We start from the raw sequence: 12,551 nt of genomic DNA, 5'->3' as shown, positions 1-12,551 counted from the left end.
TTAAAATCTAACTAAGCGATAACATTTTATTAATCATTAATTATTATACAATATGCATTAATTAAAATACAATTTATTTTTTAACTTGCACTACACATTTGTACAAAAATAAGTATCTTATTATCAACCAAAATTACCGCATAAAATATTAATAAATTTAATAATTATTTTAGAATAAAAATAAAATGCGCCTCAAATAATCTAACGTTTCCTTATAAGTAATCTGCTGTCTCATATAATGAAAATGGTATATATAAACAAAAAATTTTGTTAAATAATTTGAAGAAGGCACAAAATTAAAAATTCTTTAATATATGGTTTGGAAATTTAAAAAAGAATAAATACAACATAATCTTATTAGAGGTTTTTTTACAGATATCTTGAACACTAATAAATGACACTTTACTCTAAAAGTTAAGAATTTCATAAATTTAACTACTACATTTTACTTGAAGTATCTCTTAACAGGCAAGTGACAATTAATTAAAAAAGAGGAAAATGTACTTACAATATACATACAAAAAAGTCCTATTGCACTATAATGTATATCATATACCGACTAATTTTCATTTGTTTATCACAGATACATACATATATTTATACCTACATTAAGACAAATTTAAAATAAAGTTTCATCATTTTTAATTAAACTACAATTACCATAAAAATGAAAGATAAATATATATATATATATATATATATATATATATATATATATATAATTACAATTGAAAACACACTTTAATAAGAATATGCATAAGATAAAAGGTTACTTGAAGAATGAATTATTCCACTATACACACAATGGTAGAATTTTTTAGAGACAAAAAAAGAATGTAGAAGTCGCAATCAGACTGAAAAGAAAATAAACACAAAATTGTCTTAAAGAGGGATCGCACCAAAACTTTCAGCCTACAATTTAAATACAATATAATAATGGCAGTGCATTGAATATCCTATTTGCCTAATTAGTTGTTAAGATTAAAACATGGGAATAGGTAAGAACGGGAACATCTTGCTCTACTACATCAAAACTGTCATGTAATTATTAATTATTCAGAGAAATCACAAAAAATATCAATATAATAAAGGTTTAAACTACTAGTGAAAATATATTCAGAGCAAAAGACAAGCATATTCATTCATTATTACATAAAAAAGTAAATTTCTGTTTTCATCACAAAGATTACAAATAATTAAAAAAATTAAATACTATCTGACATTATGTTTTTATGAAAATCATAAAGAAATGGAATGATACAATTGGCAACTAAATAATTATTATTATTATTATTACCCCTAAAAATAAGTACAATAAACTGAAATTGTAAACAAAAATACAAAATAATCAATCAATTGAATCTATCACTCAACCGTCTAAATAAATTATCAAATGAATCATGCTCAACTTAGCAGAATACAATTATTAATTATATATAGGCTTTTATATACAAATAATCATATAAATGTGTTATTTACAATGATAATTTCATTATTTAGATAATAATAAATTGTACATTGATACAACAAATATTTATTAAATAATAGCACAAAAAAATATTGTAAAGTAAAATCTTAACCCTTTCACTGTTGAAATAATTTTTTACACTACACTTTCTTTTTATAATGACAACTTAAAGAGTTTAAATATAAACACATAAACCCCACCAAAAAAATAATTTAAATGAATTTAAAAGTAACATATAAAATTTACATGGCATTAAAACAAACTAGATACAAATAAATAGATAGATAAGGACAGTAAGTAAATGGGTAATTACGTAAATAAAACAAATTGATTATTTGAAATAATAAAATTGAAAGAAATTACAATTTATAAATGCCCTTATAATGAATTAAAAATAATAATAAATTCAATAATAAGTTCAAAAATGTAGTTCATAAATAAAATTTTAACAATGAAAGGGTTTAACATTTAAAAGTATCCAATAATTTACATAAATATCAAAACATATAGATACAATTTCTTCCTTATCTGAACATCAATTGTTTTTTTTTCTTTCATTATTTATTAAACCTTTAAGGGAGATTTTTGCCAGTTATGATATCGAGGGATGTTATTTAGAGGTGCTGGAGTAGGACCGCCTCGTGTTCTCAGCATGGGATGGTAAGGTGGAGGTGAAGGCTGAAGCCAATGCGGTGAGATCAAGTTGTACCAGGACTGAAGAGGATGATGAAAGTTGCTGCCAGCACCTGCATGGCCACCGTTGCGTCTTCCATTCTGTTTCTGTCTTGACCCACCTGATCCTCTCTTTCCAGTTCCACCACTCCCTTGCCGAGCATTATTTGAACTTAATGGAGACACCTGGAATAGAAATATATATATATTATTTAAAAATATTACATAATAATGAAAGCACTCAGACTTATCACTAAACACTTAACATCACTATAGACATACAACATTACCAAATAAAACACTTTCTATTAACCATTCACAATTTTACTTTAAATGACTATATACTGCTGATTGTATTATTTGAATAATAATATATTATAATGATGTCACTGAAAAATACATATTGCTTTTATTAACAATACAAATTAAAAAAAAAATTATTGTCTAGAAAAAAAGAAGCAAAGAAAAAAAGAATCTATTACATACACATTACAGAGTAATTAGTTTTCCAAATGATAAATTGCATCAATGTATGTTATAACTGTTTATAAAGGATTCATTTATTATTTTTATACATTATTTTATTAACAATTTTTTCTAAGTTCGGGTACTTTCCTTAAATGTAATCAGTTCATGAAAATATTTTCACGGGCAGGTTAAATTTTTGCAATTTCAGCTAGTACAGTATACACCCCACCTAAATAATAACCTAATCAGTTCACTATTGGCTAGTCTCAGGCTTGATTTCCCAAAAGATAAGTTAAAAATATATGAGCTGACTGGGGTTAGAATTTGACAAGTACTTTAAAATTTTGTAATTCCTATATAAGAATTCCAGTTCTTATTATCTTCAACAGAACTAGTCTTTCTTGCTGTTTTCAAATACTTTTTTCTTTATTTTTTATAAATTTTATTTCAATATTATTATATTTACATCTGTTTAATTTATATTTTAAAAGTATTTCATTTACTTTCATATACAGTTAGTTTAAATTTTCATGTAAATTTCTTTAAAAGTTTTATAAACCATGCCTTCTGCGGATTTTTGAAGAGACTATTATTATTTCCTTTTTGGTGATTATATTATTAAAAAAATTCAATAATCCTAGTTTTAGCAATAGCTTATTTCATGAAAATAAAGCAACATAAAAAAATGTAGAATATTACTGTACACGACACAGCACACAACTGAAAAACGTAGTAGCAGAAATCTAGTTCAACACTACGCGACTAAAAAAAGTAGCACTGAATGGTCAACTCATTCAAAAGGAAGCTTTAAATCAAGAGAGCAATGTAACAAAAAAATATTAAAATCTTCTTCCAAGGACTAATGCTAAATACCACTACATTGGCATTACATAAGTGTGAGTATATATAAATACAGCTTTCTTTAAATGACCCTTCAACCGCCTATGTCTTTTAGAAAAATAAGGAAATTGTTATAAGCCCTAGGGGAAACATCATTTCTGGTAAAAGGCACTGAAGGGGAGCAGACGTCAAACAGATTCCATAATTGAACCGATTAATATACTTATTGATGATATTAAATGGGACAGAGTCTGCTATACAAGTAGTTTGTCAGTTCTGCTAGCAAAACCTATTTTCCTCAGTCCTTGTTTTGATTTTGATGCAAACAGACATAAATGTCAGGTTGTCATTACGTAATAGAATAGAAGATGAAAAGGTGACTGAAAACAAAGAACCTTTGGTTAAGGTATAGTAAGCCTGATAGATTACAGTTAAGAGGATTGGGCATAGGGCAAACATACCTGCCCTATAAAAAAATTTAAAATGTTGAAGCCAAGATGATAGCCTTAGAATGTAGATGATGAACACAGAAATCAAAAATGAACAAAGATATCTGTGGATTACTATAATGAGCGATCACAAAATGGGGATCTACTGTAATTAGATTTAATTAATAAAAATAAATGTATAACTAACTGATCATTAGATTGTAGAGAGTAAGTAATCACTAGTAAAACAAAGATCAGTTAAAATTCACCTGAAATGGGCTCTATTATACAGTAAAAAGAGTGTTATTATTCTTCTAATTCCTAATCAATAATAATTCATAACCTGTATATAATAACATAATACACCAATTTCAATGATAACTATAAAGTGTGTTCAGAAAGTAAGGTTATAACAACATGTCGGTAGCTCCAAGGGAAGCTTGCAGCAAGAAAAGGAGGGTGAAGAGAACAAGCCTAGGTGGGGGTCAGTAGCTTCACTGATTATGTCAGAATCATGTCTTAACATGAACCAGACATTTCTGATCGGATCAAGTGTGAAGTTTATTTTATTCTGGGTGAAAAATACTTCAGTGTTATCAATGCACAGATACAACACTTTGTTGTAATAAACAAACGGATATTACATTTTATGTCTTGATTAAAGTAATAAAATTTCCAACTGCTATACAGCAACTGGCATGAATAGCTGAAATACACTACAGGAATATAAATATAGACTGATGGCCCTAAGAAACTGTAAAACATAAGATAAAAACATTCCATTGTTCTAAAGAATAGTTTGCATATTAGCAGCCTCCAGTTTAAATTTGTGATGCAATGCCACATAACAGATACAATCCACAAGGATGTGGTGGTGCACTGTGAGTTGGCAGTGGCAGTGAGCACAAACTGGTGCATCTGTTTGAATCATCAGTTAGCCATGGAGTGAACCAAGTGTGCCCTATTCATTCATATATGGCATATAATAATCTCCTATGGGTGGTTAATTCTGCACGAGGGGCTCCATGGTGAAACAGTGATGATGGTGTTTTTTTTACCTCCAGAACTACCATTAGGTATTGCTTCAGAGGATGAGATGATTGAGGTAATCCATAAATGCTAACAGATACTGAGCGACCCCTGAAAGCATTGTTGCTTCATTTAAAACAAAAGAAAAGGGCAGCTGACAAAGCAAGTGTGTCTGTTATAAGATAACACTCAGCCCCACACCGTACGCAAAACAGTCGATCCCATCAACACTTTTGGTTGAGGAGATATTCTGAACCATTCTGCCCATGGTCCTGACCTGACACCTAGTGACTTTTTTCTTTTCAGCCTTTTAAATGACCATTTGAGCAATGAGGTGAAGAATACTGTGTATGAATGGTCAAAGGAGATGGCAGCAGGAACATGTGACACAAGAATACCAAAGTTGATATCACAGCTGACTGGACAGCTGTGATATCCACCATATGAATGGTGGATATGTAAAAAAAATAGTGGAGTATATTTGTAATATGTCATAATTTTCATTAATATGAATGCATTTTTTTATTTTTGTAAAATGTTATAACCTTAACCTTACTTTCTGAACAAATCTGATGCTAAGCAACTTAATAATTCTGATTAACACAATAAGAATACTATATCTATACCAGTATAAACATTTATAGAAATAATTTTTTTAAAAGGGTTCCGATAACGTTTTAAAAAACAAATCTATGAATAAACTACTCTTTTAATCTTTTAAAAAAATATGATGTAATTTTTATGGTAAATCAGAATAATATATTTTTAAATTATTATAAAAACAAAGAAGATAACCTAATATAAGAATAAAAAAATATGATACAAACTATTTACTAATTACTCAAGATAATGAAACATTCATATAATACTGTATTTATATAACCTTCAATTTCAAAAAAGGTCAAATTATTATAAATGATTTTCTTCTTTTTTTTTTAAATTCAGCCATGATAATAAAACAAAAATAGCAAGCAATTCTAAAGTTAAAGAGGTAAATGTTTAAATCTTCATTAAAGGTCAGAGTAAGTTTGATTTTAAACTACTGAAACAGAAATAGTACTTTCTGAAACGAAAACAAATTAAATATTTAGAAAAAAGAAAGGTTAAGAATTACAAGCAAATTTATCATCAACTACAAACAGAATATAACAGTATAAATTAAACTGTATTATGAGTAAAAAAAATGTAAGTATAAAAACTTAAAAGAGAATCTCCTCAATTTAACCCACAGTACACACATACATTTTATTTTTTATTTTTTATTTTTTTTTATTTTTTTTTTGTAGCTCAAGCCTTATTTATGAGTGAAGTCTGATGATCCTTACTTTATTCAGTGATGGATATTGTTGCTCCCATTATACATTTTTTTGCAACTAACTTAATGAAATAATTTAAAAAAAGAATTAGATGTTATGAAAAAAATTCATAAAAATTTTTTAATATTGATTTTTTTTTATATATACTACACAAAATAACTCATATTTATTATGCTATGCTTGTCACATAATACAAATGATAAAATTAGTCAGAAATATATTAGCAGTGAATCAACAGTCTTAACATATATTTAATTAACTTTGCTTTGCATACAATAAACACAAAACATTTCTTAAATTGTTATTTTTTTTAAGCAACCAATTAAATAAGTTAAGTATATCAGATTATACTACTCTTATCGAATTAAAATTTACTCTGATAAGACATATAACAGATTAATAGTAAATTTTTGTAAATAAACAAAATAATATTTTACTTATTATCTACTTTATTTAAGATAAGTATATTTCCTTTAATAAAAATAATAACAATAAATAGCAAGAAAATACATTATAATTTTCCTCAGTTCAGATGAAATTAACGATTTATCTAATAATAATCATTCTTTTATAAACATTATAATAAAAATAAGCCATATTCTCAGTTATATTTAAATGACTACAGCTAGCTCATCTAACAACAGATAGGGAAAGGCAATGACCTTTTACGGATTGTACACAACAATTATTTAAGATCTTAATTATTCAGCTATTATTAAGGAGATTTTAATTTTGGAAATGATATGTACTTCTTCAATATATCAAGTCACCAATAACTTGTATATCATATAAGCTAAGTTGTAATTAACAAATCTGTCTTGAATTCCTATTTTTTGTAAAAACATATAATAAAGTATTCCAAGAGCATTTTTTTTCAATAGAACAGTACTTCAGATATTTAATATCAGAAATTAAAATTATATGACATAAATTTTATTTAAATAAAAACAAAAAAAATAGAGCCTGTTCAGTAAAATAAATTGAAATTGAAATTTCAAGAATTGAAAAATAGTTTATTTTTGGAATGTTCTCTTTTGCAAATTGTATTTATTTAGAAAGATAATTTTATTTATAAAGTCATAAGACTGTTCATTGAATCAACAGTCTCCTTCTTTTATTGCAATTATCCACATGTAAATAAAAAATAAATATTTTATAACAGTAATAGTGGAAAAAAAAGTTTTATCATGATATAAAATCAGAGAAATTACAAGAGAATAGCTGCAAAATATTTGTATACAGATCATAAAAAATATACCCTTGAGACGGATGGATTTTTAAAATAGCAATACAAATTGTATGATTAATTATTTTAAATTATTAATAGTGATGTAGCAATTTATAATTAAAAAAAAAACGTTTTTACTTCCTTGTGAGGTATTGTGATTGCAAAAAATTTGGTTTTCAGACGGAATTATCCAGTTTGACTATCCCTGAATAAATTTTGACTAGTTTCAGCATGATGTCTGTACATACCTCTCACAACTCAAAAACGATTAGCCATGGGATGTTGAAATTTTGGACTAAAACTGTTGTAACATCTAATTGTGCACCTCTCCTTTTGATTGCAATAATCTGAACCAAAAGTGCCAAAAAAAAAGCCAAAAATTCAAAGAAAACTTGGATTTTGGACTTTTTCTTAACTGCAGTAATAAGCCCTCATTTAGAGCTTTTCAACAATATATCATAAGTAGTTCTTATTTTCATTAGTTCCAGAGTTAGATCCAAATGAAATTTTAATTAATGAAATATTTGGATCTTACACGGAAAGGCACATCGATTTGAATCAAACTTTCATCTCCTTTTTTTAACTTTTTTCTTTTTTTTTTTTAAATATATTGATTTATTAATAATTATTAACCTGCAATTGTAAATAAATATTTACAGTAAATAATTTTTCAATAATAAAAAAAATAAAAAAATCAGGAGCTATTAGTGAAATAAAATGTTATGTACTTTTAAAAATGTGTATATGTAATTTAATAGGCATTATTACATGTGTATATGTAATAGATTTGGTGAAAAATCCGATTATTTAATATCAATTGAAAATTATAATTTAGAATCTTATTATTTTTGGAATTTCTAGTTTAATTTGTGTTCAATTTTATTTAATTATTCAGGAATTTCTGTTTAATTTGTGACTGAAAAATAGACCCTCACAAGAACAACAAACATATAAACTGAGGCATACATGCCCGATCTTTAATAAATTGCAAAAAATTGTTCTTTTAGTTGATTATTTCTCTGATATTGTTAGATAATATTCTCCCTAAGTCAGAGTTGATCATTTTTTTGTTTACTTGTTTTTTGTTGCCAATCATTTAATCACTCTTTGGTTTGATATAATTCTGATCTTTTAACTTGTGCACACATTGCCTAGTTTTCAAATTTTCTCTCTGTTTATATTCATCATCCTCTCTTAATCATTTTATTCCTTCCTTGGTCTTAACGTTTTCTTCCTCTTCATATTTTATATTTATCATCTTCTCTTAATTTTTTATTCTTCCCTTGTTCTTAACATTTTCTTCCTCTTCATATTCATCTTTTTGTCGTTTTTTAGAGATCTATTTCTTCATGTCATCTTTCTTTTTCCTGTATGATTTTATTTTACATTTTTGATTATTTACCAAATAATCTAATAATAAAAGCTGAATATTTTACATCGTAAGGTCGAAATTAATATTTGAAACCAGTATACATGAGTCCACTAAACAGAATAGTTTAATTATTAACTTTTATTTACACAACAAACCAGAAATCTGAAACTTTTATTAATCAACTACTCATGAATCAAAACGCATAGCGATAGAATCATTGTAATAAGGATAAAATCAAAACCTAAACCGACAACGATTGTTAACGTTTATATGCCTACAAGCGCCCATGATGATGAGGTAGAGTGTGTATACGAAGAGATTGATGAAGCAATTAAACACGTAAAAGGAGATGAAAATTTAATAATAGTTGGAGATTGGAATGCAAGCATTGGAAAAGGCAAGGAAGGAAATATAGTGGGTGAATACGGGCTGGGCAAAAGGAATGAAAGAGGGGACCGACTTATAGAGTTTTGCACAAAGTATAATTTAGTAATTGCCAACACCCAATTTAAAAATCATAATAGAAGGATATACACTTGGAAAAAGCCAGGCGATACTGCAAGGTATCAGATAGATTATATCATGGTTAAGCAAAGATTTAGAAATCAACTCATTGACTGCAAAACTTACCCTGGAGCAGACATTGATAGCGACCATAATTTGGTGATAATGAAATGTATATTGGGGTTTAAAAACCTGAAGAAAAGTTGTCAGATGAATCGATGGAATTTAGAGAAGCTTGAGGAAGAGGAGGTAAAGAAGATTTTTGAGGAGGACATCGCAAGAGGTCTGAGTAAAAAAGATAAGGTAGAAAATGTAGAAGAAGAATGGGAGAATGTTAAAAAGGAAATTCTTAAATCAGCAGAAGCAAACTTAGGCGGAATAAAGAGAACTGGTAGAAAACCTTGGGTTTCAGACGATATATTGCAGCTGATGGACGAACGTAGAAAATATAAGAATGCTAATGATGAAGAAAGTAAAAGGAACTATCGGCAATTAAGAAATGCTATAAATAGGAAGTGCAAACTGGCGAAAGAAGAGTGGATTAAAGAAAAGTGTTCAGAAGTGGAAAGAGAAATGAACATTGGTAAAATAGACGGAGCATACAGGAAAGTTAAGGAAAATTTTGGGGTACATAAATTAAAATCTAATAATGTGTTAAACAAAGATGGTACACCAATATATAATACGAAAGGTAAAGTCGATAGATGGGTGGAATATATTGAAGAGTTATACGGAGGAAATGAATTAGAAAATGGTGTTATAGAGGAAGAAGAGGAAGTTGAGGAGGATGAAATGGGAGAAACAATACTGAGATCTGAATTTAAGAGAGCATTAAAAGATTTAAATGGCAGAAAGGCTCCTGGAATAGACGGAATACCTGTAGAATTACTGCGCAGTGCAGGTGAGGAAGCGATTGATAGATTATACAAACTGGTGTGTAATATTTATGAAAAAGGGGAATTTCCGTCAGACTTCAAAAAAAGTGTTATAGTTATGATACCAAAGAAAGCAGGGGCAGATAAATGTGAAGAATATAGAACAATTAGTTTAACTAGTCATGCATCAAAAATCTTAACTAGAATTTTATACAGAAGAATTGAGAGGAGAGTGGAAGAAGTGTTAGGAGAAGACCAATTTGGTTTCAGGAAAAGTATAGGGACAAGGGAAGCAATTTTAGGCCTCAGATTAATAGTAGAAGGAAGATTAAAGAAAAACAAACCAACATACTTGGCGTTTATAGACCTAGAAAAGGCTTTCAATAACGTAGATTGGAATAAAATGTTCAGCATTTTAAAAAAATTAGGGTTCAAATACAGAGATAGAAGAACAATTGCTAACATGTACAGGAACCAAACAGCAACAATAACAATTGAAGAACATAAGAAAGAAGCCCTAATAAGAAAGGGAGTCCGACAAGGATGTTCCCTATCTCCGTTACTTTTTAATCTTTACATGGAACTAGCAGTTAATGATGTTAAAGAACAATTTAGATTCGGAGTAACAGTACAAGGTGAAAAGATAAAGATGCTACGATTTGCTGATGATATAGTAATTCTAGCCGAGAGTAAAAAGGATTTAGAAGAAACAATGAACGGCATAGATGAAGTCCTACGCAAGAACTATCGCATGAAAATAAACAAGAACAAAACAAAAGTAATGAAATGTAGTAGAAATAACAAAGATGGACCACTGAATGTGAAAATAGGAGGAGAAAAGATTATGGAGGTAGAAGAATTTTGTTATTTGGGAAGTAAAATTACTAAAGATGGACGAAGCAGGAGCGATATAAAATGCCGAATAGCACAAGCTAAACGAGCCTTCAGTAATAAATATAATTTGTTTGCATCAAAAATTAATTTAAATATCAGGAAAAGATTTTTGAAAGTGTATGTTTGGAGTGTCGCTTTATATGGAAGTGAAACTTGGACAATCGGAGTATCTGAGAAGAAAAGATTAGAAGCTTTTGAAATGTGGTGCTACAGGAGAATGTTAAAAATCAGATGGGTGGATAAAGTGACAAATGAAGAGGTATTGCGGCAAATAGATGAAGAAAGAAGCGTTTGGAAAAATATAGTTAAAAGAAGAGACAGACTTATAGGCCACATACTAAGGCATCCTGGAATAGTCGCTTTAATATTGGAAGGACAGGTAGAAGGGAAAAATTGTGTAGGCAGGCCACGTTTGGAGTATGTAAAACAAATTGTTGGGGATGTAGGATGTAGAGGGTATACTGAAATGAAACGACTAGCACTAGATAGAGAATCTTGGAGAGCTGCATCAAACCAGTCAAATGACTGAAGACAAAAAAAAAAAAAACTCATGAAGATATGAATAATACTGATTTAGTAATACGAGTAATAAAGGGACTTTTACTCTATCCTAATATTTCATGTAAGATTGTTGAATTAATAATTTTATAAATATTTGATGTTAATAAAAACTAATATTTCAGCAACTGTCTAACTGTCCAGTTTATTAAAGAATCGGTGGATTATATCTCACTTTCAAATGAAATAAGTTTAAATGAAGTGCAGAAAAAATGTGTTTATGTAATTCAACAGGTATACAATACAAGGAAGTCATGTGGTGTCCACATCAGAGTTTTTAAGTATAACACATAATCAGATAATCACATAATCAGAGTTTTTAAGTATAACATATTAAGTATAACACATCTGAGTTTTTAAGTATATATCTACTTGATCTAGAAGGTACCTCAGCATCGTTTTAACACTGCAACATGAGATGAAAATATTTTACTGTTTTTTCTAGTCAGAAGATCTTTTAAGATGAAAAATGCAATACATTATTTGAAAATTAAATGTATCAAGTGGAAACATTACCTAGTGGAATCTGATTTTATAACGTAAAATTTGATGCCATATTAAAGATGTTTTATGATCTTTTGACGTACAAACAGATTTTTATATCTGTACCTCTGTTAGTGCATAGATGTGATATAAACAAATCAATGATTCTAGGAGCCTAACTCGTAAAACATTTGTAAGAAAATTAATTTTTTTCAAAAGCAGTACCACATTCCAAATATCATGCAATTCAATAAGCAATGATTTTTATTTATTGATTTATATATGCTAAACTAAATATATTATGTCTTATTTGTGACATTAGGTTTTTTTTACATTTTAAATTAACTGTAACTTAAATTGAAAAAAAAAAACCTTAAAAAATATCAAAGACTTTTTAATCTAATAAGAATTAACTG

General features: G+C 28.1%; 1 protein-coding gene across 1 annotated transcript in view; it reads right to left on the bottom strand.

The window, feature by feature from the left end:
* Positions 1–749: 749 nt before the first annotated feature.
* The window catches only part of LOC142319665 (uncharacterized), a 56,532-nt gene continuing 44,730 nt past the window's right edge, over positions 750–12,551 (bottom strand). Inside the window, exon 4 of the mRNA XM_075357216.1 lies at positions 750–2,326. Coding sequence (XP_075213331.1) covers positions 2,033–2,326 — 294 coding nt within the window. The 3' untranslated portion in view covers positions 750–2,032. The remainder of the gene's footprint in view (positions 2,327–12,551) is intronic.

Source organism: Lycorma delicatula, chromosome 2, assembly GCF_047948215.1.
Source record: "Lycorma delicatula isolate Av1 chromosome 2, ASM4794821v1, whole genome shotgun sequence".
Classification (NCBI taxonomy): Eukaryota; Metazoa; Arthropoda; class Insecta; order Hemiptera; family Fulgoridae; genus Lycorma; species Lycorma delicatula.
The sequence above is the reverse complement of the archived record's forward strand: the minus strand, read 5'-3'. Positions and strand labels throughout refer to the sequence as shown.